At 41.2% G+C, this 24,983-nt stretch overlaps 3 protein-coding genes across 4 annotated transcripts; 2 read left to right on the top strand and 1 right to left on the bottom strand.

Annotated features, from left to right (window-relative positions):
- The first annotated feature begins 1,175 nt into the window (after positions 1 to 1,175).
- On the top strand, positions 1,176 to 13,091 carry capgb (capping protein (actin filament), gelsolin-like b). 2 transcript variants are annotated; one of them, XM_085759451.1, is made up of 9 exons: positions 1,176 to 1,268; positions 7,160 to 7,353; positions 9,503 to 9,657; positions 9,961 to 10,119; positions 10,276 to 10,425; positions 10,981 to 11,067; positions 11,466 to 11,598; positions 12,460 to 12,551; positions 12,653 to 13,091. In XM_085759451.1, exons 2-9 carry the CDS (start codon positions 7,161 to 7,163, stop codon positions 12,716 to 12,718), a joined length of 1,035 nt encoding a protein of 344 aa, XP_085615577.1. In that variant the 5' UTR covers positions 1,176 to 1,268; position 7,160; the 3' UTR covers positions 12,719 to 13,091. The 2 variants fall into 2 exon arrangements, with proteins under 2 accessions (XP_085615577.1, XP_085615576.1); XM_085759450.1 differs by lacking the exon at positions 1,176 to 1,268 and adding an exon at positions 4,338 to 4,407.
- Positions 13,092 to 15,275: 2,184 nt separating this feature from the next.
- Positions 15,276 to 20,971, top strand: LOC146969295 (uncharacterized). The gene is made up of 10 exons (XM_085759082.1): positions 15,276 to 15,326; positions 15,948 to 15,993; positions 16,178 to 16,329; positions 16,457 to 16,555; positions 17,641 to 17,769; positions 17,859 to 17,981; positions 18,106 to 18,234; positions 18,971 to 19,049; positions 19,717 to 19,743; positions 19,857 to 20,971. Exons 2-10 carry the CDS (start codon positions 15,963 to 15,965, stop codon positions 20,390 to 20,392), a joined length of 1,305 nt encoding a protein of 434 aa, XP_085615208.1. The 5' UTR covers positions 15,276 to 15,326; positions 15,948 to 15,962; the 3' UTR covers positions 20,393 to 20,971.
- Positions 20,972 to 21,075: 104 nt separating this feature from the next.
- LOC146969296 (natural killer cells antigen CD94-like) lies at positions 21,076 to 23,911 on the bottom strand. Its single transcript, XM_085759083.1, has 6 exons — positions 23,738 to 23,911; positions 23,249 to 23,350; positions 23,050 to 23,154; positions 22,715 to 22,875; positions 22,151 to 22,275; positions 21,076 to 21,244 (listed from the first exon to the last, which is right to left on the bottom strand). Exons 1-6 carry the CDS (start codon positions 23,847 to 23,849, stop codon positions 21,127 to 21,129), a joined length of 723 nt encoding a protein of 240 aa, XP_085615209.1. The 5' UTR covers positions 23,850 to 23,911; the 3' UTR covers positions 21,076 to 21,126.
- Between the last annotated feature and the right edge of the window lie 1,072 nt (positions 23,912 to 24,983).

Genomic DNA, 24,983 nt, shown 5'->3' on the forward strand with positions numbered 1-24,983 from the left:
GAAAACATAGAATCACCAAGGTAAGGCCTTTCATTCATGCTCATGTAATCCATAGATAGGCTAGTAACCAAATAAAAAGCATCATGTGCAGCGCATCAAGAACCATGCACACATATACTTTGCTTGTTGAAACTATTTAATGTGAGTGAATATATTTGCTGGTGTGTTGGTTTTTAGGATTTCAGATGTCTCATTCCTCAAAACTTTTAAAGCTCTACAAATTTTTTTAAATGAGATTGTAACAAGTGAACTTCTAAAATGTTTCTTTTTTTCTGTTTTTCAGAGTCATTTATTTTTCTGTTTTTCTCGTTAAGTCAAAAAAAAAATTACTCCAAAAACAGAAAAAAATTAATTACTTATGCAACAGGCTTCCTGGGTCAGATTCAGACTGATTCATTTTACTGAGGTGTCGAGGTTTTTTTCGACAAAACATTAGTTAAAATTCAAGTCAGCTTAATATTTTTTGTTTGGTCTTGACTTAAAATTTCCAATTCCAGTCACAAACCCTAAACTCAATGAATGAAGCATTTTCACAATTAAACAGAAACAGAACCAGAACAAGACCATTATGTACCTATTTAAAGTTTGTAACTCTATGAAACAGTATAAAGGTCACTACGACTACAGTGTCACACACAACATTACATTACACAACCTCTGAAGGTATGGATACGTGTTTTAAGGTGTGGCGCCTGCACCTTAGACAATAAGTAGTGTTACTCACACCGGTGGGTTTTCCTGGGATCCTCCGGCCTTGTAATCTTCACCTGTGGAAACGATGAATCACAGTCATGCAACGATGTCAAGGCTGCAATCTGCGTCTTACACCTAACACACTTAACACAAACACACAGAGACGTGTTTGACTGAGGTGAAACCATGTGTGACTGATAAGTGTGTTTGGGTCAGTTGCCTTGGTGATTGTGGCGGCAACAGACAGTGAGTCACTACTGGTGGGTGAGGGGTCGGTTCATGTTTTTAATAAAAAAGAGGAAAAAGAACTGAGTTTGAATTTTCCCTCCGTTCAGAGCAGCTCTGATTCAGTCTGGTCTTGTGGTTGAGTCAGAGGGCCGGGCCTGTGGCTGCTGCTGCAGACAGAGGCAGGAAATATCTGTGTGTGTGTGTGTGTGTGTGTGTGTGTGAGGGGGTGAGAGAGAGAGAGAGAGAGAATTTGTGTGTTTAGGGACGTGTTTCTCTCTGCGTGACTGCTTTCCTCATCCCCTCTCTGCTCAGACGTGTTGTGTCGCTCCGCTAACTCACTCTCCAAGGTAAGAGACTCTTCATACTTGTTTGTCGCACTTTCTGCTGCACATTCTCAAACTTTATCCTCCTCTTTCCTCCATTTGCTCTCTCTTTCTCTCTGTTTTCTGCTTCCCTCTGAATCTGTGTCCCTGTGTTTCCTCCCATGCTCCCATGCTTTTTTATCTGTTTGCTCATCACATTCCTGAGGAGCCTCTCCCGGCGGGACGGTCTATCAATCTTTAGTTTGTCTCACTTGCATCTTTTTTTTTTTCAGTTTTCACACTTTGTGCTTCTGCTTCTGTTTCTCACTGATGAAAACTCAACCTTTCCCCTTCCCTGTGTCCCAGTCTCACTTCCTACACATACTCCTGCTCCTCTACGCTGCTGTTGCACCACTTCCTTAAAGCTAGGGTGGGGTGTTAAAGAGGTATCAGCCTCGGAGAGTGTAGATGGAGAAGTAGAAGTTTGCTGCAGTGTAAATAATAATAATAATGGAAAAAAAAACACAGTTAATCTCAAATGGAAAAGTGTAGTTAAACCTTTATATGATAAAATATGTCTTTTCTTCTTCTCTTTGTTCTCTAGGCCTCTCAATTTAATCCTCTGTCTTGATTTCACTCTTCTAATCTCATAATCGCACTGTGCAACCAGCCACACACACACACACACACACACACACACTCTGATCATCAGCTGCCAGATTGCTCTCAGATCTCTCTCCGCCCGCTGCTCTGCTTATTGTCCGCTCTCATATTTCTGTCCGCTCGTCAACGCATGAATGACTGATTGACTCAGTGACCCCTGCAGCCTATCACTGACCCTGTGTCTCCATCCCAACCGCTCCGTCCACTCCACCTCTCTCTTTCTCTCTTTCGCTCTCTCTTTCCATCTCTGTGTCTCCTCCATCCATCCAGGCGTCACTGACCGCCTCAGTAGCCGAGGCCAACACGGCACGTTTTCTGTCGTCTAACCTCTGCCACTGCCTCGTTTTCACCTACAAATCTGACTCTATAGCAGAAAATTAAAGTAAATATATTCAGGTTACAATAATATGAATAACAGTAAAATTATAGTTGTTGTACTGTTTTATTATTTTATTTAATTTATTACGTTTCTATTGAGTCACAAATACTTTCAGGATTAATACTGACCACCACCAGGAACCCTTTTGTAGGATTAAGTAAAAAAATATTTCACATGATCATAAATCTGAAATGTAAGAAACTACTTCAACGTGGCAGAGCGGACACACTGCAGCAGAACTTTTCTGCTATTCGCCAACACACCCACGAGTCATCACCACAAATCCCAACATGCAAAACTCATAAACAAAAGCTGCTAACAGCCACAGACACTGGTGACGTTTCACGGTCAGTGTGGTTGGCATCAGTAGAAACAGGTGTGAAAAGTGTCGACCGTTGTTGATTACAACATCGGCCTCAGCAAAGGTGGTGAAAGCCTCCAACCCAACCCCCTTTATAAATCTATTCCCATTGAATTTTTTGTTTTGTTTTTTGTTTGAGCATTTTTCTTGACATAGAAAGACAATAGTCCCCTGTATAATGTAAAAGGGAGAAGGGGGGGGGGGGGGTAGCATGCATGACAGTATTAGTTGTGGCTCTGAAAGCCATAATAATGCAAATGTCAACTGTACTGCTACTACTGATGTAGGTCACAGTGAAGGATGGTGGTACTGATAATATTGAATGATAATTATAGTGGAATTAGCAGCAGGTGCTAAATACAGGATCAGGGGCGGTGGGTGGTTTGCAATAGGAGCTGTTTATGTTGCAGCCAGTGCTTTAGTTTTGTAACACTTGTACTACAACATCCAGGAGCCTCAGTCGACACTAGTATGAAGAACAAGCTGCAGGTTAGGAACAAAACACTTCAGCATCTTTCACACCTGAACATAAAACTGACCCTGAATCCAAACGGTAACACTTTATTTGACGCCTATCTCTATAATGCATTATAACCATACTTATAATGAGTTAAAGCACTGTAACTATAGTTATAAACACTCATAAATGATCATAATGCTTTATAACAATAATCATAACACACTATAAAGCATTTTATTATGACTTATAAGGTCAGGTATTATAATACGTTATAATTGTTAGTTACTCGCTGATAATGCCCACATCGATAATGCATTATAAATATAGTTATAATGTGTTATAATTGGCTTATACACGTGTATAACTATCATTATAAACACTCGTACATTACCATAACATAACAATAATCATAATACATCATAGAGCATTTTATAACGGCTTATAAGGTCAAGTATTATAATGGAGTTATAATGCTCTATAATGTGTTGTGCTTATTGTTATAAAGCCTTATGATCATTTATGAGTGTTTATAAGGATAGATATACACGTTTATAAGCCAATTATAACACATTAAAACTATATTTATAATGCATTATTGATGCGGGCATTGATAGCAAGTTACTAACAATAATAACGTATTATAATACCTGACCTTATAAGTCACGATAAAATGCTTTATAGTGTGTTATGGTTATTGTTATAAAGCATTATGATCATTTATGAGTGTTTATAACTATAGTTATACAGTGCTATAACTGCATTATAACTCATTATAAGTCTGGTTATAATGTGTTATAGAGATAGGCGTCAAATAAAGTGTTACCGTTAAGTCCTGGTGGAGTTTGGAGGAGGAGTAGATGAGTTGGACAGAGGAGGAGGAGGAGGGAAGAGTGGAAAGATGGAGGAGATGGAGGAGATGAACTCACACTCCAGTAATTATCCACTTGGTGTTTAGCTTTAGCCAGGAACCAGGAACCCGACTCTACTCCCCCACCACCACAACCACCACTCTCCCCCCTCCTCGCTCCCTCGCTCCCTCCCTCCCTCCGTCCTCACGCAGCGTCCTATCCACAGGCCGCAGGTAGGCTTTCATCACACCGGTTCCAGTTACCTCCCACATATAAGCTAACCAGGCCAGGAGAGCGCAAACACTCCTCCTCAGCAGACCTCTCGATCCCTTACAACCCCACACACACACACACACATATACACTTACACGGGTTCACACACACTTACAAACACACAAACACACACTCCAGTGGACACGCAGAATGGAGCCGGAGTCAGACAGCATGGCAGAGGTACCAGAGGAGATCATACAGTTAAGTGGACCGGGGCCTTTTCTCTGTGCCTCCTTACTTACTCTTGGAGTGGCTGTCAAAGCACTGAAACCTTAACCCGAGGGCCCCTGCATGTGCTGCCTCCGACTCGCTCTCTCTCTCTTAGCTCCTCTCCTCCTCTACTCTGCCTTTTTTTATATATAGTCCACCGCTGCCCTCTCTATCTGCTGTTTTGATCAGTGAACGCCACCTGTTTATTGATCACAGTTTACTTGCAGCTATGAAAGTCTGATCTGATGTCACATACTGTATATATCTGGACTGAATCTGTCTAAAAGAGGGATGGGTGTTGCTGCTGCTGCTCACATCCTGTGTGACTGACAGCAATTAGTGCTAATATTTTATTTTCTGCCTACAGTAGTGTGGAGCATGCTGGGTTGGTGTCTTCACTCTAATAACTATAATCAGGCTAATTGTTTGCTGCTGTGGCGCCTGCCTCGCTGCGAAACTGAAACGTAAACTGCTTTATGATGATTGTTTTATAGGTTGTTGTAAAGGCTCCACCCTACATTATGCTTATGTTTATTTAAACACCATAATATTTATCTGAATGTGTAACCTTGTTCAGGTTTACGTGGAAGAATAGTCTATCACAGCCATCATTAAGACAGGAAACCTCCACGTAGCTCTTTCACATGTTGGTTTGTTATCATCCCGGAAAAGATTTGTGATCATCTGATGAAGCACCAAACTGCAGATATATAAAATTATCAATGTTCAAATTCAAATGAGAAAAAAGTTCATTCTTGACTATAAAACATCAAAACAAGAATTCTGGACTCAAGGGCGCCTTACTCAGATTTTGCAGGAGCTGTCACGTTTCATGTTTTTTTTTGTTTTCCTGCAGTTTGATGGTCGATCATGTGTCTCGCTCTGAGTCACCAAACCACTGAGGAAACGCCACCTCATCACCTCAGATAAACTCATCATGATGAGCTGAGCTATCGCCATCTGCTGAGGAAGTCCATGAGATGAGGCTGAAAGCTCTCGAGCATGAAAGACACTGAATGAAGTTTAGTCTTCAAACAACAACCATTGAGAGCGTGAAACATCACTCTTGGCCTTGGAGCCAGTACTCTGTCCAAAAAAAATAACATAAAATAAAAATTAGGATCAACTTACTCCTTTCTGCAGCCTTCAACCGGATCTCATGGTCTTCCTCAGTGGATAGCGACAGCCTAGTTATACTCATTATCTAAAAACTGATCAAACTGCAGTTCATTATGCAGCATGTGGTTGAAAGCATGGGAAATAGTAGCAAGTGGGCCTTGAGTTTTACAAAAGCAAAAACATATTAAACAATAGTCACCAGTTCCTTCTTATTAAATGTGTGCATTTGCTAAATTTGTCTCTGACTTTCGACTGTGGTTGGTTAAAAACATTTAGAGTTTGTCGGGAACTCGTCCGTGTCTAAACCTCTGTGGGTTTGAGTGAGAGCAGACTGAGCTGTGGTTGGGTCACACTCTTACTCTACATTAACATCTGTTTATTTTTATGTCAGTGTGTGTGAACGGGAGAGAAACGTATATGAGTCCACACCCAATCATTCACACTAGCGACATGACCCAGCGTGCACACAGGACACACACACAGGACACACACACACGCTGCAGCCACACCTGTCTGTTGTGCAACGACACTTGTGCTATGCCGTGTTGGCGTTGCAGGCCGCTCGGTGTTGTGTTGCATAAGAGTAATGTCATGTAGCTCGTGGTCTGTAGGGCAGCAACACAAGCCCTCGTTTGTGTCGACTCCTAAGTGTAATGGACTCATCACGCAAACCACATCCTGTGTTTTCTTAAAGGGATAGTTCACCCAAAATTCAAATTTCACTCATTATCTACTCACCCTCATGTCGACTAAGGGCTGGGAGAATTTTCAGAGTCCTCCGTGCCTTCTCTGAGTTACGGGGGGGTCCGCCGCAGCAGTATTTGTCCATATAATGGTTGTGAATGGTGCTCACTTTTCTTCGTCCAAAAAGACACACGAAAAAACATCCAAATACCTCCATACTGCTCGTCTGTAATGTCCCTCTTGTATCTTGTATCCACCGGTCATTGCAAATCACACAAGATTTGCACAGACACAGTCAAAGCAGTAACTGAGACACTGGGAGCTTCCGCTACAAACAAGCTTAAAATATAGACTTATTAAATTTTTTCGGAACAATTTCTCATGTCGGGGCTTCAATACAAGAGGGACATTACAGACGAGCAGTATGGAGGTATTTGGATGTTTTTTGATGTGTCTTTTTGGATGAAGAAAAGTGAGCACCATTCACAACCATGGACAAATACTGCTGTGCGGACCCCCCCCGTAACTCAGAGAAGGCACGGAGGAAAATTCTCCCAGCCCTTAGTCGACATGGGGGTGAGTAGATAATGAGTGAAATTTGAATTGTGGGTGAACTATCCCTTTAAAGGGACAGTGAGAGACTCTTAAATCCACCTTCTCAGTCAGGATGGAGAGAAGTTCAATTTGTTATTGGGGAAGTTCAAAAGCTTAAATTGATGTAAGAAGTCAAAAAATGGACACACGTCTTGTGGCGGTGACTTGTCGTGCCAACGTGGGTTTGACTTCTGCTTTTACTTCTCCTTACTCCAACTCAGAAAACCACAAATGTATTCCCACATGGAGGCAGTGACACAATGTGTTTACACTTCCTGTTTCAGCTGACTGCTTCTTTCCTTTCGTCTTACCAGTTGTTTCCGTCTTCTTCCTCTTTTCTTGCAGTATGCTCCCATTCAAAGCAGCACCGGGTCAGTTCAGCCCAGAGGCTCGGGACCCGGGCCTGCGGGTGTGGAGGGTGGAGAAGATGAAGGCGGTGCCGCTGGATGCCTCCGAGGTCGGGGCCTTCTTCAACGGGGACTCGTACCTGGTGTTGGAGAACCGCGGCGAGCAGGGAACGGACCTGCACATGTGGATAGGTGAGAGACTGGAGACACATCTGGATTATGTGACGTGCATCGATCAGACACGGGGAGAAAATATAAGATATGTATCATATTAGAAATAAAAGTGATAATTTAGAGGTGATGATGGAGTTAGTGAGGCACAACGTTAAAGGGGACATATTATGGAAATATCACTTTTTGAAGGCTCTTTTTTTCACATTTGGGTGTTTGTCTTGCCTTCCGGCCCCCAAAATGAGAGAACTGACAAAAAATCTGTAATTTGCAGACTCACTAGATTGAAATCCACATGGTTTTACCTTAGTTGTCTTCCAGTGATGTAACTAGGTTTCAAATTTGCATAATACCACCCCTACCTGTACTGGTAGAAGGGGCGGGGCAAGCAGTGGTTCATTTGCATTTAAAGGGACAGACACTGAAACCAGCTGTTCTGAACAGGGCTGTTTTGAGAGGATGAAAAGAGCTGTGATGTTTGATCCTTGGGGTATTTTGACCGAAGCATGTCACAGACATGTCTTTAAGACACCTGGGAACTATTTAAATTTGTGGAAAGGTTGCATATTATGTCTCCTTTAAAGGATTACAGTATGTAGCTTCCAGTGTGTGACGCCTTTATACATTGATGGTGTGTACTTCAAGACAAAACCAATGACCCAAACACTTCAATCAACATGAAAACTTCAAACTCTTCATAGCAACTGCTTTTTCTGCAGTATTATGCAGAAAGTACTGAAGTGATTTTCGTTGAACTTGGTGCAGGGATGGAGCAGGTGTCAGGGAAGAACCAACAAAGATCTGGATCATTTACTGTGAATTTGAAGTTCTTTCCCAGGACGTCTGGTTAATGTTACCTGATTTTGATTGGTTCGATTCTCAGGAGGAGACAGGTGACACATCAAGTGTCTCAAGTAATGTCAGTTGTCTCTGAAGACGTCACGTGTGAAAATGAAAAGTAAATCTAAGGGGGTGGAGGGTCAGAAAGAAGTGAAAGAGGAAGTTTGTTTAGCAGACTCCATGACTGGCTACTACTGATTTTCTATCAGAACTGTCAGTTGCATTCTGGGTAATGTAGGCACCAGGTTTCGTAACAGAAGAGGAACACGTGTAATAAAAAGGATGCACTTCTCGGGGCCCAGTTGAGGCTATAGTCTCCAGGCGGCCCCAGTTCGAATCCCGCGTCGAGCGGCCCTGTCCTGCGTGTCATTCTCCACCTCTCTGCCTCCCATTTCCTGTCCATTAAAGGCGAAAAAAAGGATGCACTTCTGATTAATTTATTTGATTAATTTATTTTCACATAATGTGAAAGGAGTCCATTGCTAAATCATTTTAACTTTGCACTGAAATTACATAGGAGAACAAAAACAACAACAACAACAACAAGAAAGCGCCTCTCGTGTTTCTCTTTTACTCCGTCCATCAAAAGCAGCAGCACCATTGTCCAGTGTTTACTACATACACTCCTGGGCCCGTCCCAGTGCACCACTTGAAAAGCTAATAACCCTCCCAGCGCACGGTGATGACACATGAGACACGGCGCTGACCTGCTGCATCTCCGTGCCAGCAGCGGAGAGGCTGGACGGAGGGAGGAGAGGGACGGACGGATGATGAGAGAGAGAGGGGGGAGAAGAGGAGTCCCGAGGGGAAAGAGGGACGGTTTTTGAGCAGCGCTCATTAAAAATGCAGCAGGACTGTTACAGTACTCAAATGCGGCCGTTGTTTCCAGCATGTATCCGGTGCTTAGGTAACACTAAGCTGATTGTCACAGCTTGGAGAGGGCTCTCTGTGCTCAAGCATGCGTCCCTCTCTCTCTGAGCCCCCCTCCTCCCTCCCTCCTTCCTTCCTCCCTCGTTTACAGCTGATGACCCCTGTGTCATTTCCTTGTGTTTTCACGTTTCCGTCTTCTTCTTTACTTTATTTGTATTTATTTCACCTTCCTTTCCCTCCTCCCTCCCTCTATCTCTACATCAACCGCTTGGTGTCATAAGTATCAGAGGTTATCTCGGCTCTAACATAAACTATCTTTTTCCAGAGGGATTACACAACTTTTCACAACTGCACCACAGAGCCTCCATCGTTTCGTTGTGTTGCAAACAAAAAAGTGTTGATTTTACCCATTCATCTTTGTACTTCTTCCCTCTCTGACGTCTTCTCTCTTGCGCTGCAGGTGAGAAGTCGTCTCGGGACGAGCAGGTGGCGTGTGCCATGCTGGCCACCCAGCTGGACCACTTCCTGGGCGGCGACCCCGTCCAGCACAGACAGGTTCAGGGCTACGAGTCCCCAGAGTTCATGACCCTGTTCCCCAGAGGAGTCAGCTACAAGGTGAGGAAATATTTCTACTGTCGCCTGAAAAACACATAGGTGGAAAGATTTTTTCCTGCCTAATGTTTATTAGGTTAGTAACACAATTCAAAAGTTGCTTTTTTTATGGCCAGATAAAGCCACTTATCATTTTTACAGCACCCTGGATATTCCTGCCTCTGTGTCAAAGTGCATTTAGGTCACTCAGTTTGCATTGAAGACGTTTATCTGGCTCAAATACACAATGATATTTAACCTGAAATCTATTAAACATTTATAAAAAATATAAAATATAACAATATAAATAACCATGGTCTCTCTCAGGAGGGGGGTGTGGAGTCGGGCTTCAGGAGGGCTCAGGGCTCGGGGACGGTGCAGAGATTGTACCAGATCAAAGGGAAGCGCAACATCCGTGCCAAGGAGGTGGAGCTGGCGTGGAGCAGCTTCAACAAAGGCGACTGCTTCATCCTCGACCTCGGGGAGGTGAGAGCCGTCACCTCGAACACAGATAAAGACAGATGTGCACAACAAGTGCAGCCACAAACTGCATCTGAATGTGATGGAGCTGATGTTTGTGGAAATGAAGTTAGAACTGCGTGAAAGTAAAGTGTGTGTTCTCTCTCTCTCTCTCCTATCCAGACGATCGTGTCGTGGATCGGATCACAGGCCAACATCTTCGAGAAGCAGAAAGTGCGTGAAATCGCCTCGCTGATTCGCGACACGGACAGACACGGTAAAGCCCGGATCGTGGACGCCAACGAGGGGGAGGAGCCTGAGGAGATGCTCAAGGTAAAATACACACTTCAGTCAGCGTTTTGTGCAGGAAACACTGGAAGAAAAAACCTTCATATGATCGACACTTCATCAACACTAAAACGTGATTTAAAGGACACATATCATGCCCCTTTTCCAAAAATTAAAATAGTTCCCAGGTGTCTTAAAGACATGTCTGTGACATGCTGTGGTCAAAATACCCCAAGGATCAAACATCACAGCTCTTTTCATCCTCTCAAAACAGCCCTGGTTGGTTTCAGTGCCTGTCCCTTTAAATGCAAATCCGCCACTGCTCGCCCCGCAAATTATGCAAATTCGAATCCTAGTTACATCTCTGGAAGTCAACTGAGGGAACAGCTCATAAAACCACATGGATTTCAATCCAGGGAGCCTTCACATTACAGATTTTTTTTGTCAATTCTCGCATTTTGGGGGCCGGGAAGGCAAGACAAACACCCAAATATATGTTAAAGAGCCTTCAGAAAGTGATATTTCCATAATATGTCCCCTTTGAAATAAAATCAGAGATACACTTTTGTGATCTTGAACGTCTGCTGTGTTGATGAGCAGGTCCTGGGACAGATGCCAGCGCTGGCAGAGAGCACGCCAGAGGACGACAGCAAAGCAGACGCCTCCAACTCTGCCTCGCTCTACAAGGTAACTTCACCTGCACTTGAATATCAAACTACCATCCACATCAGTCATCTTTTTAATTATAGGCAAACGATGGAGAGTAATCTGTACTTTCTCTTGTACAACCTATTTTGTGAAGGGTTTTGAGTGTCAGGCAGCTGTCAGTTTGGTTTGGTCACGTTTCACTGTTTGATATTTTATCTATTTGCATATTTACTTATTTATGTTTTTGTATTCTATTTCATTTTTTTCTTATTGGATGCCTATATCTGTCTACATTGACATTCTCATCAGATTCTTTATTTTTGTTCACAATTGAGTCTGATACATGGTTTAAAATGTAAATTGAGGTGATACAATTTAAAAAAGGAATAAAAATGAAAAATGTGTAAAGCATAAACCTGTGTGCTTTCACTTCTCAGGTGTCCGACGCGACAGGTTCCATGACGATGACCAAAGTGTCGGAGAAGAGTCCGTTTGCGAAGGAGCTGCTGGTTCGTGACGACTGCTTCATTCTGGATAACGGCGCCAACGGAAAGATCTTCGTCTGGAAAGGTGAGGAAACACCACTTGACCCCGGACCAGCAAACTTCTGCTGCCTGAAATGCAAACCAGAGGGAAAGTGATAGTCGTCACATGCCGGCGATATTCAGTATCTAATTAGATTAAATTTTTAATCAAGCAATGTTGAAAAATAAAGATCGAGAGCTGAACGAGCGTCGTTTAGAGTTCATGTGCAGCAGCTGTATGTGTGAACATCTGTTTCAGCATTTAAAAAACAAAAACAAATCAGCAGCATCTAATCCAGTGTTTTTCAACCTTGGGGTTGGGACCCCGTGTGGGGCCGCCTGAAATTCAAATGGGGTCTCCTGAAATGTCTAGTAATTGATAAAAAATTTACTTTTTTTTTTTTTTTTTAACTAATTATTATTCTTTTTAAAATTATGATTAAAAAGACCACACATACAACTGTATTCTATACTTTCACTTTCTCGAATATAAATCGTGTTCAAATAAAATGCGGCATATAAAAATATCTGAGCTGGCGCATCTTGATTGACGGGGTGGCCAGAAATTTGTGATGTCAAAATGGGGTCACGAGCCAAAAAAGGTTGGGGCCCACTGATGTAATCTGATTTGAAATCAGCTGCTGCCTTCTGAAAAGTATGAATATGAATACGAACGAGTATGAATAACTATAATATACTTTATATCTTTTATTGAAAGCTCTTATTTTGAAGGTGCTGCTCAGTGAAATAAACATAAAAGCAGCAAAACCAAGTTGAACCTCTATATTAATTTTATACCTTCCACCTGTAATTACTATCCTCACGCCCAAAAATCAAATTAAAAAAAGAAAATAATGATACATTTTATATATTTGTATTATAAATACTGTGTATGAATGTGTTTTAGGTAACGGAGCAAATGCTGAGGAGAAGAGGGTGGCCTTACAGATGGCGGATAGCTTCATCGAACAAATGAAGTACCCCAGGATGAAGACACAGGTACGTTGTTTTACCTCTGGCTCCTGCAGCGGCTCGTCTTTATGTTGAAATCATTTACTCCTCCTTATCACCTGTCTTTGTGCTTCTTTGTGTTCCTGCAGGTGGAGATCCTGCCTCAGGGGAAGGAGACCATCATCTTCAAGCAGTTCTTCAAGAACTGGAACTAAACATTTCACGGGGGAACGTTTGACAAAAGGCTGCACTCGAGGAAGAAGCTGCACATCTGAAAACAGACAGCATCTCGTACAAAATACGCTTCATTTTTTTTATATGCATTGACTTGTCTGTATATATTTGTAAGGTCGTGTCCTGACGGAGCACAACGAAGCTTGACTTGGACCGGAATCAGAGATGTGATGCCACTTTTATAAATGCAAACAAGTGTCTTCTGCTTAGAGATATGAAGAGATAGAAGAAAAAAAGAACCTAAAATAACTGAGTTTGAGTTTTTCTTTGTCTTTTTTTTTTTTTTTTTTTTTTACATTTGTTCTAGATTTTCCTGATTTTGACAAATAAATCTAAAACTGCTTGCTACTTGAAGAGGAAGTGGTTTGATTTTTCCTGTCCATACACAGTACCAGAGTTTTTTTTTTTAGCTTTGCTTTCAGATGTGCCGGGACTTTCAGCCACACCTTCTTCCCACACCAACAGTTGGTTTGGTCTTGGCTCCCTGGACGTAATAAGCCAGTATGATGTAACTGGCTGATCATGGTGCTGGAATTTGACCTTGTGTTTTTAAGATAGTTTACAATAGCTCCGTGTAACCATTCATAACCATTTAGATCATGGTTTATGGTTTAAAGGTTGATATTGTTATTGTTGCTCCATAATCATAATTTACACTTCCCCTGCTTCTTCTGAAATGTTAATCCACAAGAGGATGTAGGCTATGTGTGGTTTTGAGAACCAAAAACTCTCGAGGTCGGTGTCAGCCAATCAGAAGAGAGGAGGGTCTGAGTCTCTCTTCTGGTTGGCTCACTGTTTTCTGAGTGATTGAACAAAAATGTAGCAGATATCAGGTAAAACTCTTCTTCTCTATGAAGTTTGACTTGTGAGTCTGAGCTTGCTTTCTTGTGACATCACAAAGTTAGAAAAAGTCCTGATGGGTCATTTTAAGGCTCAGTTTCTGAATACAGACTGTGTGCATTTGTCTGTAAACTGAGCTCTTTAATACTTTTTCAATATTAATATAAAACTTGGCCATTCTGTTTAATAATTATAATTTAAAAAATCAAAATCTTCCATTTTTACAACGTGGGATCTTTAAAAATTTGATCATAACATCTTAAAAATGATGGTCTTGAGACAGTTTTACTAATTTTTTAAAGGAAAATTGCAACAAAAACATAAGCGTGGATTCAAAAATGGCAAATCAGAAGTAATGCAAACAATCAAACAAATAAATAAATATGCTGTTTTCCACTCCCAGTGTAATTAAACTGAATTGACACTTTGACTTTGAAGTTACCGATAACCAAGCAGTGAGATGGTCCCACGATGATTGTGGTCCCTTATTCTTTCATGTTGTATGTGACGTTATCTGAATTGCCTCGTTACATAATAGTGTTATATAGTAAATCCCCCCCCCTCGTCTTGTGCAGGGGCTGTCTGCAGCCATGCATGCATCCAGACATCTAGGCACACATTCATGGTCCTACTGTAAACATATATATCTACATATCACACAAGAGGCAATAAATGCAGACTGGTCCAGTGTGATGTATTTATGGCCTATTAGGCCGACGGGCCGACGGTGAAGGGCGGCAGAGTGATGCATGTTGAAGAGGAAGAGAGATGACATGAGTTTGTCTTTGACGTGTCTTCCTGTTGCTAACCAGGAAACCACTGTGCAACAGCATGGCGAGCAAAAACATGTTCGATTTTGTTTCAGCTGAGTCATTTTTGATTTCCCTGCTGTCGTATGACACTTGGACTCTTACACAACAAGCAGGTAGTGGAATAAGGAAAAACAGAGGCGGTGCATGCTATAGTAAGAAGAATAACCTGAGATTGTGATCAAAGCTTTATAATAGTTTTATGATGATTTTATAAGACACGCCTGAAGGTTCCTCCCCGTAATGCTAAAGACTTTTTATGGAGGTTTACACTGGGGAAGAAGAGATATGACTGATTACAGTAAATAACACTAAACATCAATAATATTAAGTGTGCTAGTCAGGGCAGAGGTGCAGTCTACTACCATTTGGTATATTCATAAGTATTGTGTATAGTAACAGGTGTGTAGATCATGGTAACATCAACAATATCCTTTTTTTTAAATTAAAAAAACCCCTTTAAACTTTTAACTTGATTTTGATTTTAACTTGATATAATGACATAATGACATTAAAAACCCTTAAACTCCCAGTAGAAATATTTACAGTTCAGATCATGTTAATAAATATAGAAGTTCATATATAAAAACTAACTAACTATAAAAGCATTTAATATCATGTCAATAAATACATAAGCTCATATATAAGTACTTATATTGATGCTTTGGCTGAGTCCCAGTCATAGGTCCCAGTATTTGCGTCACTCAGAGTGATAGGCACAGATTTATCACTGCTATTGAGAATCACAGGTGGTGAACATGCCAGCTGCTGCCAGGAAGACGGAGGGTTTCATGTTCATGAGCTCAACAGAAAGAGACACGCCATAAATGAGTCCAAAGATCAGGCAGACACAGGCAGGGACAAATATTGTGAACAAGCAGCAGAGACCGTCCAGTCTTCTCAGCCAGCAGAGCTGCACCACCGCTCCCTCAGACTAAAGGTAGGACGGGATGGGTTACACATGGATTTACTGTGAATGTCAATGATGCTGATCACCATGCAACATAATAACTGAATATTTCATTTGTATTCGAGTTGTTTAATATATAATATTTAATCATTGTTTTAAATTTAAAGTACATATTTTACAATATATATTTTTTTACTGATATCCAAGTATTGTTGGTTTTGATCATTGCACAATTGAATAAATTATTTATTTGTATTGATTATTTTTTGTTTGGGTTATTAGTAAATGTTTTAGGCTATATGTGTTTACAAATGAATCCCAGCAAAACGTTAAATCTCCTATACAGCAATAATATTACATTGTTCAATCATCTGTAGCCCTTTCATATTAGTATTTAATAGTATTTTTTATTCTTATTTTAACTATCTTCACAAATAAAGATAATCTTGAGTCTTTTAAGTTACGTTTTTTTTAAGTGAAATATTTTTTGAGATATGACAAATTGCTATAATTTCAAATTGACTATAGACTTCAATGAGGGCTGAAATGAAACAAGAAACTTTTTTTAAGATTCAATGCATTGGTAAAATGATTATTATCAATTGATATAATCAACAGCCTAAAACTCACTGGTGATTTCTTTTTCACTAGAGTGAGGACGCCACGATGGAGCTGAAGAGCATCTTGAAAACTAAACGTAAGTTATGTATAGATTATTATATTCATTTACTGTCATTTCTACTTTTTGAGGAACATGTAACTTTGATCACTTTTAACCTTTGATCAGTGTGGGACTTGGATTCAATCACGACGCTTTATTATCTACTGCTATAAATCAGCTATGTGGATCAATATAATAAATGTGCTGCTTCATCCTGCAGGGGTGAGCTTGCTGCCGGAGGAGAAGGTCACCCAGAGCAGCTCCATCGGGGCGGTACGCTGGACCCTACCTGATGAAGACCTCAGGGCCAACAGCTCAGTCCCCAGCAGACCCGCCAAGACCAACAACCAGCAAAACAACAAAAACTCACAGGTAAAAACTTATATTCTTCATTTATTCCTCCTATGTGACTCAGTTTCTGCGTGTGGCTTCTCTTTTGTTTTACCTCGAGTTCATTTTCAAACCTGTATTTATGTGTGTGTGTGTGTGTTTCCTACAGCAACATCCTCGTCAGAACGGCCTGAAGGACCTGCGCAGCCTGCAGGAGTGTGTACAGTTCATCCAATACTGGAAAGAGCAGGTGGACCAAGTCTGCAAGGTAGGAAACTGAGGGAAGGAGGCAGGATGTGAATCAAGGGCACAGCAGACACACATTAGATTTATTACTCATTTATAGCGACATAGTGGTATAAATTCAGAGGGCAAAGACCAGATCAGGCATGTGGACGGCTGTTTGTTTGGACTTAGACAAGGAAGTTTTGATTGCTCCATTTTAATCACACTAATGTGGAGGCCCCTGCAGGTTGTTGGACAGATAAGATTATTGTTCACTCTATTAAAAACACATTGAATTTCCCATTACACATTGCTTCATTTAGATTAGTGAGCTCATACGAACTGGGATTTACGGTTGCACAGGTTGAATACACTAAAGGAAATGATATCTTTGCTTGTTCATGTCGTGTTAATTGGGTGGGAGACCACTGATAGGACGTTTGCTGACGCTTTTATGACCTGACTATGTTGTCCCTCTGCCCTGGTAACACAGGCCTGATAGATAGGCAGGGCGTCAACATGGACTGTAAGACGTCATGTCGACTCTTTTTGTAATCTCTACTCTCTTTTTTTTGGGTTGTGGTCTGAAAGAGTCTGTGGCTGATTTTCCTGAGTTTTAGCATCAAACTCTAGGGGTGGGAGAAAAAATCGATTCACATAAATATCGCATTATTTTTTATGACGATTTTTGAATCGATTTTTTTTTTTTTTCAAAAATCGATTTTTTTTTTTAAATTTTTTTTTTGTTGTTGAATTTTTTTAAATATTGTGCAATGTGCATTTGTTAGCCTTTTTCACATACAGAGAGTACAGGTTTTGAAAAGGGTTATAAGGGTATAAAGTTCACTTTATAATGGAGTATGTTCATTTAGGCTCCTGCAGTATTTGTGTGCAGATAAATGTTAAAAATGCAGACTAAAAATCGAGAGAATCGGCAATATCGTAGAATCGCAATTTAAATCGAATCACCATCCAAAAAATCGTAGAAGAATCGAATCGGGAGAAAAGCATATCGTCCCAGCCTTATCAAACTCACATTTCTGTCAACATCATAGTAACACAACATTATGTTTTTGAGAGTGTATGATTGACGGTGTGTGTTTGTGTGTGTGTGGTCTTGTGTTGTAGCATGGTGAAGGTCATGCGGAGGAGGACACCGACAAGAACCAGGATTCAGACCGGCGGACTGAGCGCAGTCTGGAGGAGAGCAGGAAACTGATCCTGCAGTGGGCCGACGAACTCCATCACGTCGACAAGGTGCAGCACGGCGATGGATGTTCTCTGTATGTGTGAACAAGCTGCAAAAAAAACTTATCAATCTTAACCTGCTGATTTCATGTCCTTAGATTCTGAAGGACACACCGTGGACATCTGTGGGCCAAGACAAAGAAAACAAAGACAAGAGCGCCGACGAGGAAGCACAGTTGAGGGTGATGGAGTGGGCCAAGGAGCTGCAGACGGCGAGCGAGGTGAGGAGCCCTGCACCCAAAACCAAAAGTGCAACAAACTTCTGGGAATGTTAAGTGCTCATTATCCTCACAAAGAGTTGCTGCTGCCATATATTGCGACTAAATTTAGTATTTATGTTTGCAGAAATGTGGCGTCCAGAGCGAGGAGCTGGGCAAAATGCTGCGTCTGCTCGGGCTGAAGAAGAAACGACTGGTCAACCTGATGCCCCTGCTCGAGTTCATCACCTGGTCTCTGCTCAAGGAGGACAACATGGTGAGCGACCAGGTCCCCGACAAGTCAATCACCACTTCCTGGTGTCCGGCTTTACTTTTGGAAGCTACTTGATAAGACGTCTGCACCTGGGTTAAAGTTGAAGAACATAAGAAAAGGCTTAAACTCGAAAATCGAAACCGATCGGTATCTCGATCATCACGCCGTCCCGACATGACCAGGTTACAAAACCACTTTACGTAACGTGTGATTCGGGTGAACCCTGCTCTTCTGAATACGTGCAGGTGCCTAATACATGAACCCAGTGATTCACTTTATATGACCCTGATCTGCCTCTGCCCTGATAACTGTGGATGATCAGTGCCCTCAATAACTGATAGTGAAGGCTGCAGATAGCATATCTCCATGTTCGCAGACGATGGTCGATTCTACGTTGCAAATTGCAGGTGTTCTTGGTTTTTACTTCATGCTACTGTTGACTGTTGTGTGTTATTATGAACTTCTTTAATTTAGCTGATTACTGGCATCCACAAATGGCACTTGTGTAGTGTTTTAAAAAAAAAAAAATGTTTTATACAGCCGATGTGTGTTTTTTTTGGAGAATCCACACGTGGATTTGTCATTTAGTGTTGAGACTCGCTGTTACAGTCGCAACCACACGGTCATAAGGAAACAGAGATGAAAGGGGGTGGCGGGGTCAATAAGGGAATCAAATAAAACAAATACTGTTCCTTTTGCACGTGTTTTCATTTGATGTGTCTTGCCTTTTTTTTTTCAGAGCACGGTGCCGCAGTTATGGTTGCTGGCAAAGCAAAGGACCTGGAAAGCAGGAATCGCAAGATACATCCCCAACTCAGGTGTGTTTCTTACATGTATACTGTGTCTGAGGCTTGGGCACAGTGTTTACACAGCTGCCATCAGGCTGTTAAACACCACAATCACACACCACTTACCGAATGTGCATTACCCAAGCCACACGTGCACAATCATGTGAGAAACAGGCTTCAAATCAGGTTTATTTCAGCAATACCTCCCAGTCCCCAGTCTTTATTACTTGTATGTACAATATTGAGCAAGAACTTGTCCCTTATTGGATGTATAAATATAAATAAAGATAGGTATGTTTATATATTAGTGGAGTCCCTCTATTTTTATTCAGCACTGTGATTTTATGTTCACAATTGTTCTGCTCTACATTAATGTTTATTCAGAATGACAATACAGAGAATTTTGAATCTCTTGAATCTTGACACATAGGAGAAGATAATATACAGTTACAGCTTGTAACAGTGTGACTCCTTGTTGTGTAGACCTATTTTCCCCCATTGGTCCCTTAATGCCAATCCCAATATGTCGTTGCAAGCCATCGTCACAAATTTTATTTCTTTGCGTGTTTCTTTTCTTTTCCTCACATGGAAATCATCTTATGACTCTTTTTTATTGCTTTTGCCTTTAGAACATGTTTCCCTTGTTTATCCACCCACTGCTGCTCTACTATAATGTCTGTTTCTCTCTTTTTTTCAGTTTGGAGTTGGATTTGCAGTGCAGCAGGTGAGACCCTTCAACACTTTTTCAACCTCTTTCATCTCCCATGATAATTTGCAAAACTACAAACATCTCATTAACGGTATAATGAGCTAATTTATGTGTTTTTCTCCAAACAGCTGATGTGGTTCTTGACCCCATGACCAACCACCCGTGGCTGCAGGTGTCGGACGACCAGCGTAAAGTCCAGGAGGGCCTGTCGGCAGCGTCCGACCTGCCCTACAGCCCCGAGCGCTTCGACAGCTGGCCCTGCGTGATGGGGTGGGAGGGCTACAGCAGCGGCCGCCACTACTGGGAGGTGGACATAGCCAACGACGGATACTGGCGCGTCGGACTGACCACCGCCGACTCCAAACGGCACGGGCGCTTCCCCATGACCCCGAAGCACGGCTACTGGGCCCTGTGGCGCAGCACGCACCAGTTCTACGCCTGCAGCAAGCCGGAGGTGGAGCTGCTGGTCGGCCTCGTGCCCCGGAGGATGGGGATCTACTTGGACTACGAAGAAGGCCAGATCTCCTTCTACAACGCGGAAACAAAGTCACACATCTACACCTTCACCGGGACCTTCAGGGGGAAGCTGTACCCTCTGTTCGCCCCGCTGGACGGCCGCACGCTCATGACAATCATCCCACCAGAAAACATCTCAGTGCACTGAGAAAAAAAAGACTTTTATTGGACTTGGAAAAAAAGTTAAAGGCGCCAAAATATACAAAAACACAAGGCAACAGGCAAGATATAAAATGTTATTATTTAAAATTCGAGTCTTCAGCTAAAAGAAATTCCTAAAACTAAATTAAACATCTTTTCCATAAACTGAACTAAACCAAAGTGCTAATGATATGACTGACAGAAAAATGAACAGATCTTATCACAACACAAACTCAGCTTTATTATAGTATATATAGAAAATATATATATCAAATACCTCAGTAGACTAAACTCAGTTGATCTCTACCTTTATGTTTACATGCTGACATGAGTATAAACACATCCTGCATCTACACACAGATAGGCACTTTCACGTAGGCACCCAATAGATGTTTCTTATACTCTGTACGTTCTTTTTCTAAAACATTTCATAGAGGGAATTGTATTAATCTACATTACAGGTTGGTTTGTAAACATAAAGTTCAGTTTGCTTTTGCCGCTTTGAGAGAAGCACACTAATTCTGTAACAGTGTTCAAAATTAGCGGCGCAGTAGGTGAGAAGCATCAGTCCTGTGCTGGTTTATTGTAGCCTAAATAAAAAGGATATGGTGAAGAAACTCCTGCACACTTTCTTCTTACTTGCAATATTAAGAACGCACCTTTCTGTCAACCGGTGTGCAAAAGTGTTTCCACTGCAAATAAAAAGGATATAAAATGTGTGTGTGGTTCTTTGTGCAGCCGTCAGGACGCTCTCTTACAAACCCAGGGTCCGTACGCTTCACAGTTGGCAGCGAAGAGACTCCCAGCTCCCCTCAGGTCTGCACAGTCCCTGTGATCAGCATCCCACTCCACTGTCACCCTTTATCACACACACGTGCACAAACGAAGGAATAAATGCACAAAGCCCATCTGACCTGACAACAATTCAGCATCAAAACCCAAATAATACTGCATCAGTATTCATTTAGAATAAGTGTTGGTTAATCTAGGAAACACTTCCATGTAATTTCTTAATTTTAGAATAAAGCTGCATGTGTGAGCATGTGACTATATGTGTATATATGTATATGGATGTACAGCATTGTAATAAAAACAAATTGGACAAAAACATTATGAGATTTGTGTGTTATTCTGTAAGAAAATACAGTATGAGTTTTGTGTCATGACTTGACTTTCAATGTAAAGCTCATTGCAGGACACTGTTGCTGTGCAGTGTAGATTTAATACTGAATATTACAATTAGTAATTATGGACTTTGTTTTTATTTATTTATTTTTACTTCACACATGTTTTTTCTGGAAATAATTGTGTAATTTAAAACTAATTCAGATAAACTACTGAATTCAATTAGCATAAACTTAATTGATCAGTGGTTCCCAACCTTTTTTCCTTGAAGCCCCCCGCAAGACAAGCCAGTCCCCCCATCCACAAACTCTATACAGATGGATTTTTAATGGATTTTAATATGCACAAATATAATTTTGATATCCTCAAACAGACAAAGCTCTGCGGATCCTCTGAGATCTCTGGCGCCCCCGTGAGGGGGGCCCGGGCCCCAGGTTGGGAACCAATGATCTATAGAAATGCATTGATGTAGAAAATGAGGAACACTTTCTATCGATCAATACTTTTCCTTCTTGCAAAGATAATAAATTCAAAGACAAATGTATTGATTTATTGATCACCAATGATTTAACAAGCACATTTTGTTTTGGTTAACAATTCACCAATTTTTGGTGTAAAGAAGAAGAATATCTCAACTTACGGCATGTAGTGCTGGACGTCCGCCCCGTCCCACCACAGCCACCGCCCCTCCTGCTCACAGTCTGTCAGCCCCACCCACAGGAAAGGGAGTCGTGGAAACTTCCTCATCACACCTTGGATAAAATCCTAGAGGGGGAAACAATTAGTGAACTTTAAATCTAAGATCATCTAAAAAAAAAATCAAAAAAATCAGGTTTTGTAATGTTACAGTTGTATTTTCTCTACATACAACTTCTATCACACATCTGTCTGGATTTCACCCTGTTGCATGTTGTTTATTGTATTAATATGTAAAGTGACTGTGAATCCCTTTGAGGCAAATTTGTTTTTTGTGAATTAGGCTGCGGAAATAAAAGTGACTTGACTTGACATCAGAGTTCAAAATGTTTAATTTAAGATCTTATATATACAGCTGTAAATATAACTTCTTAGTTTAACTTCTCTGATCTTCAGTGTGACCCCACTGGATTTGTTTTTCTTTCTGCAGTGTAAGAGTTAAAAACTATGGGCTGTGGCTTGAGCTCACTATTTGACGCCTCCATCCTCTTCCTCTTTGCGCTCTTACCATCTCTGCTGAGTCTTCGATCACAGCCAGACTGCTGTTGTGTCCCCGACAAAACGCAGCGCTCTCGTTCCACTGACGGTTTTCCTCCAGTCCCACAGAGAAGAAGTAGCAGTGACTCCTCCACCAGAGCCAGCCCACCGGACACACACTGCACCGGGGGTCTACACACACACACACACACACACACACACACACACACACACACACACACACACACACACACACACACACAATAGGATAAAGTTTATGAGACAGGTGCATCCTGACAGGTCCTGTATTTTTGTTTTGGGGGGTGTCACATCAGCAGGAGATCAGAGAGGAGAATATAAACTCACCTTGAGTGACGGTGTGGAGCATCACAGTGAGGTCATGTCGCTCTTTTTGACACTGCTGCAGCTCCTTTTCCGACCTGTTGGACGTCTGGTCCGGTCCTGCTGCTGCTGATGTTGATGCAGTCAAATCAAATAACTGTCCAATAAAATAGTAAAAGTCCAGGGCGAGCAAAAACGTATTATTTTGCATTTATACACTCACCACTTAACACCAGGTATAACAGGAGACCAGTTAAGAGAATCACCGTTGCCGTGCCGACAGACACTCCAGTTATCAGATGACAAACTGGACAGGATCCTGCATGTGAGACCGTTGGGGGGAAAAGATATCGTTGTATTATCTATCATTACAGCAGCTTTATTTGTAGTTATAGTGTTTTGTAAAACAGATTTTAGATTTTAGTTTCAGTACTATCCAGCTATAAATACTGTTTATGTTTATTTGCCCGTACTGTATGATAAACCATGTGACCTTTCGACCTCTGACTCGGATAAAAGAGTTCAAAAAGTAAACATGGACTTTAAAACCAGGAAAACACAGTAGAAAAGTAGAAATAGGATGTAAAATATAAAAATTATTTAAAAAAAAATCACTTTTGTCTTAACACTTTAAGTCTTAAGAGAGTGAAAATCGATCTTAAAGTCGTACATACACCACCACCACTGTGAGGAGATGCTGTTCATAACCGACCTGCTGGCGTTTCCCTCTTCACATCCTCGTCTGAGTGTCTCTGTGATGAATCCATGTCGGTGTTTTCTGCTCTTTGTCCTTTTGCTCCATCTTCTTCTTGTGCTCGTCTCATAATTAAAGCTCAACTTCGTATTATCACACGTTTTTTCAGTCTGAATGTGACCACTCCACCCCTTCCTCATATTTACACATTCAAAAACTCTGACAGAGGAAGTTGGCAGAGGGCACTGAACTCAAACAGCAGCTGTAACTATTAATAACAGCATCAACTGGAGGTGTTTTGTGTGTGAGTGTGTGTTTAATTACAGCTCTTTCACTATCCTCGTTTTTGCCCTGTATCGATTATCTTCTCATTATCAGAGGTCACCACCTTGAGTTGCCATCAAATCTGTTTGCTGTCGATATAAAGAGTTGTACTTAGAAAAAAGGAGGATTAAATGACTTTTTATTTTCCATAGGTGGTCAAAATCACTGTACTTCATACATACAGGAAAAAATAGGAATTTAAGAAAACAGGAAAGCAACAAAAATGAAAGTGTATGATATAGATTTATATATATATTATTCTTGATCATTCAATTTCTTAATATAAAAGACTTCAAATGAGCAGATATTATGAACTGTGACTGAGACTAAATTAGATAATTATATTCTGATAAAATACCACAAAAACTGATTATAATTTCTGATTTGCCACAAAACAACAACAACAAAACCCATAACCAATTCAAATGTGACTTAAAAAAATTAAGGTTCATCATTTTCACTCTTTGAACTCTCCAGGGACCAGACAACTGCGTCCCCCAACACCTGCTCGAGACGTTTACGAAGCTGCAACACAAAACACAGAAATAAGAAGGGTTAGGGTTAGGGTCACACAAACATGTGATGAATGAGTGGATCTATAAAAGACATGTAGATACCACAGGCTGCTGCTGTGATAGTCTGGTCCACAGGATGAATAACGTACCGCTTCAAGGACAGAGCCCTTGGTGGTGTCGTTGTCACAGTGGAGAGACAGAGAGGAGGAACACAACATGGACAGGCTGATCTCCATCTTGTTCGCAACTGAGGAACAAACAGATGTGTGAAGAGGAAGTCAGACCAACACGTCTCTCTGTTTTTTTTACATGTGGCACAAGAAACGATGTCCACTGAGGTCAGATGCTTCGCTAACTTATACACACAGAATAAGAACTTCCAGACAACTTCCCTTTTTTAAACTATAAATCAAATATCGTTCATG

The sequence above is a fragment of the Trachurus japonicus genome, chromosome 18 (genome assembly GCF_045865225.1).
Source record: "Trachurus japonicus isolate A0001 chromosome 18, Traja_1.0".
Taxonomy (NCBI): domain Eukaryota; kingdom Metazoa; phylum Chordata; class Actinopteri; order Carangiformes; family Carangidae; genus Trachurus; species Trachurus japonicus.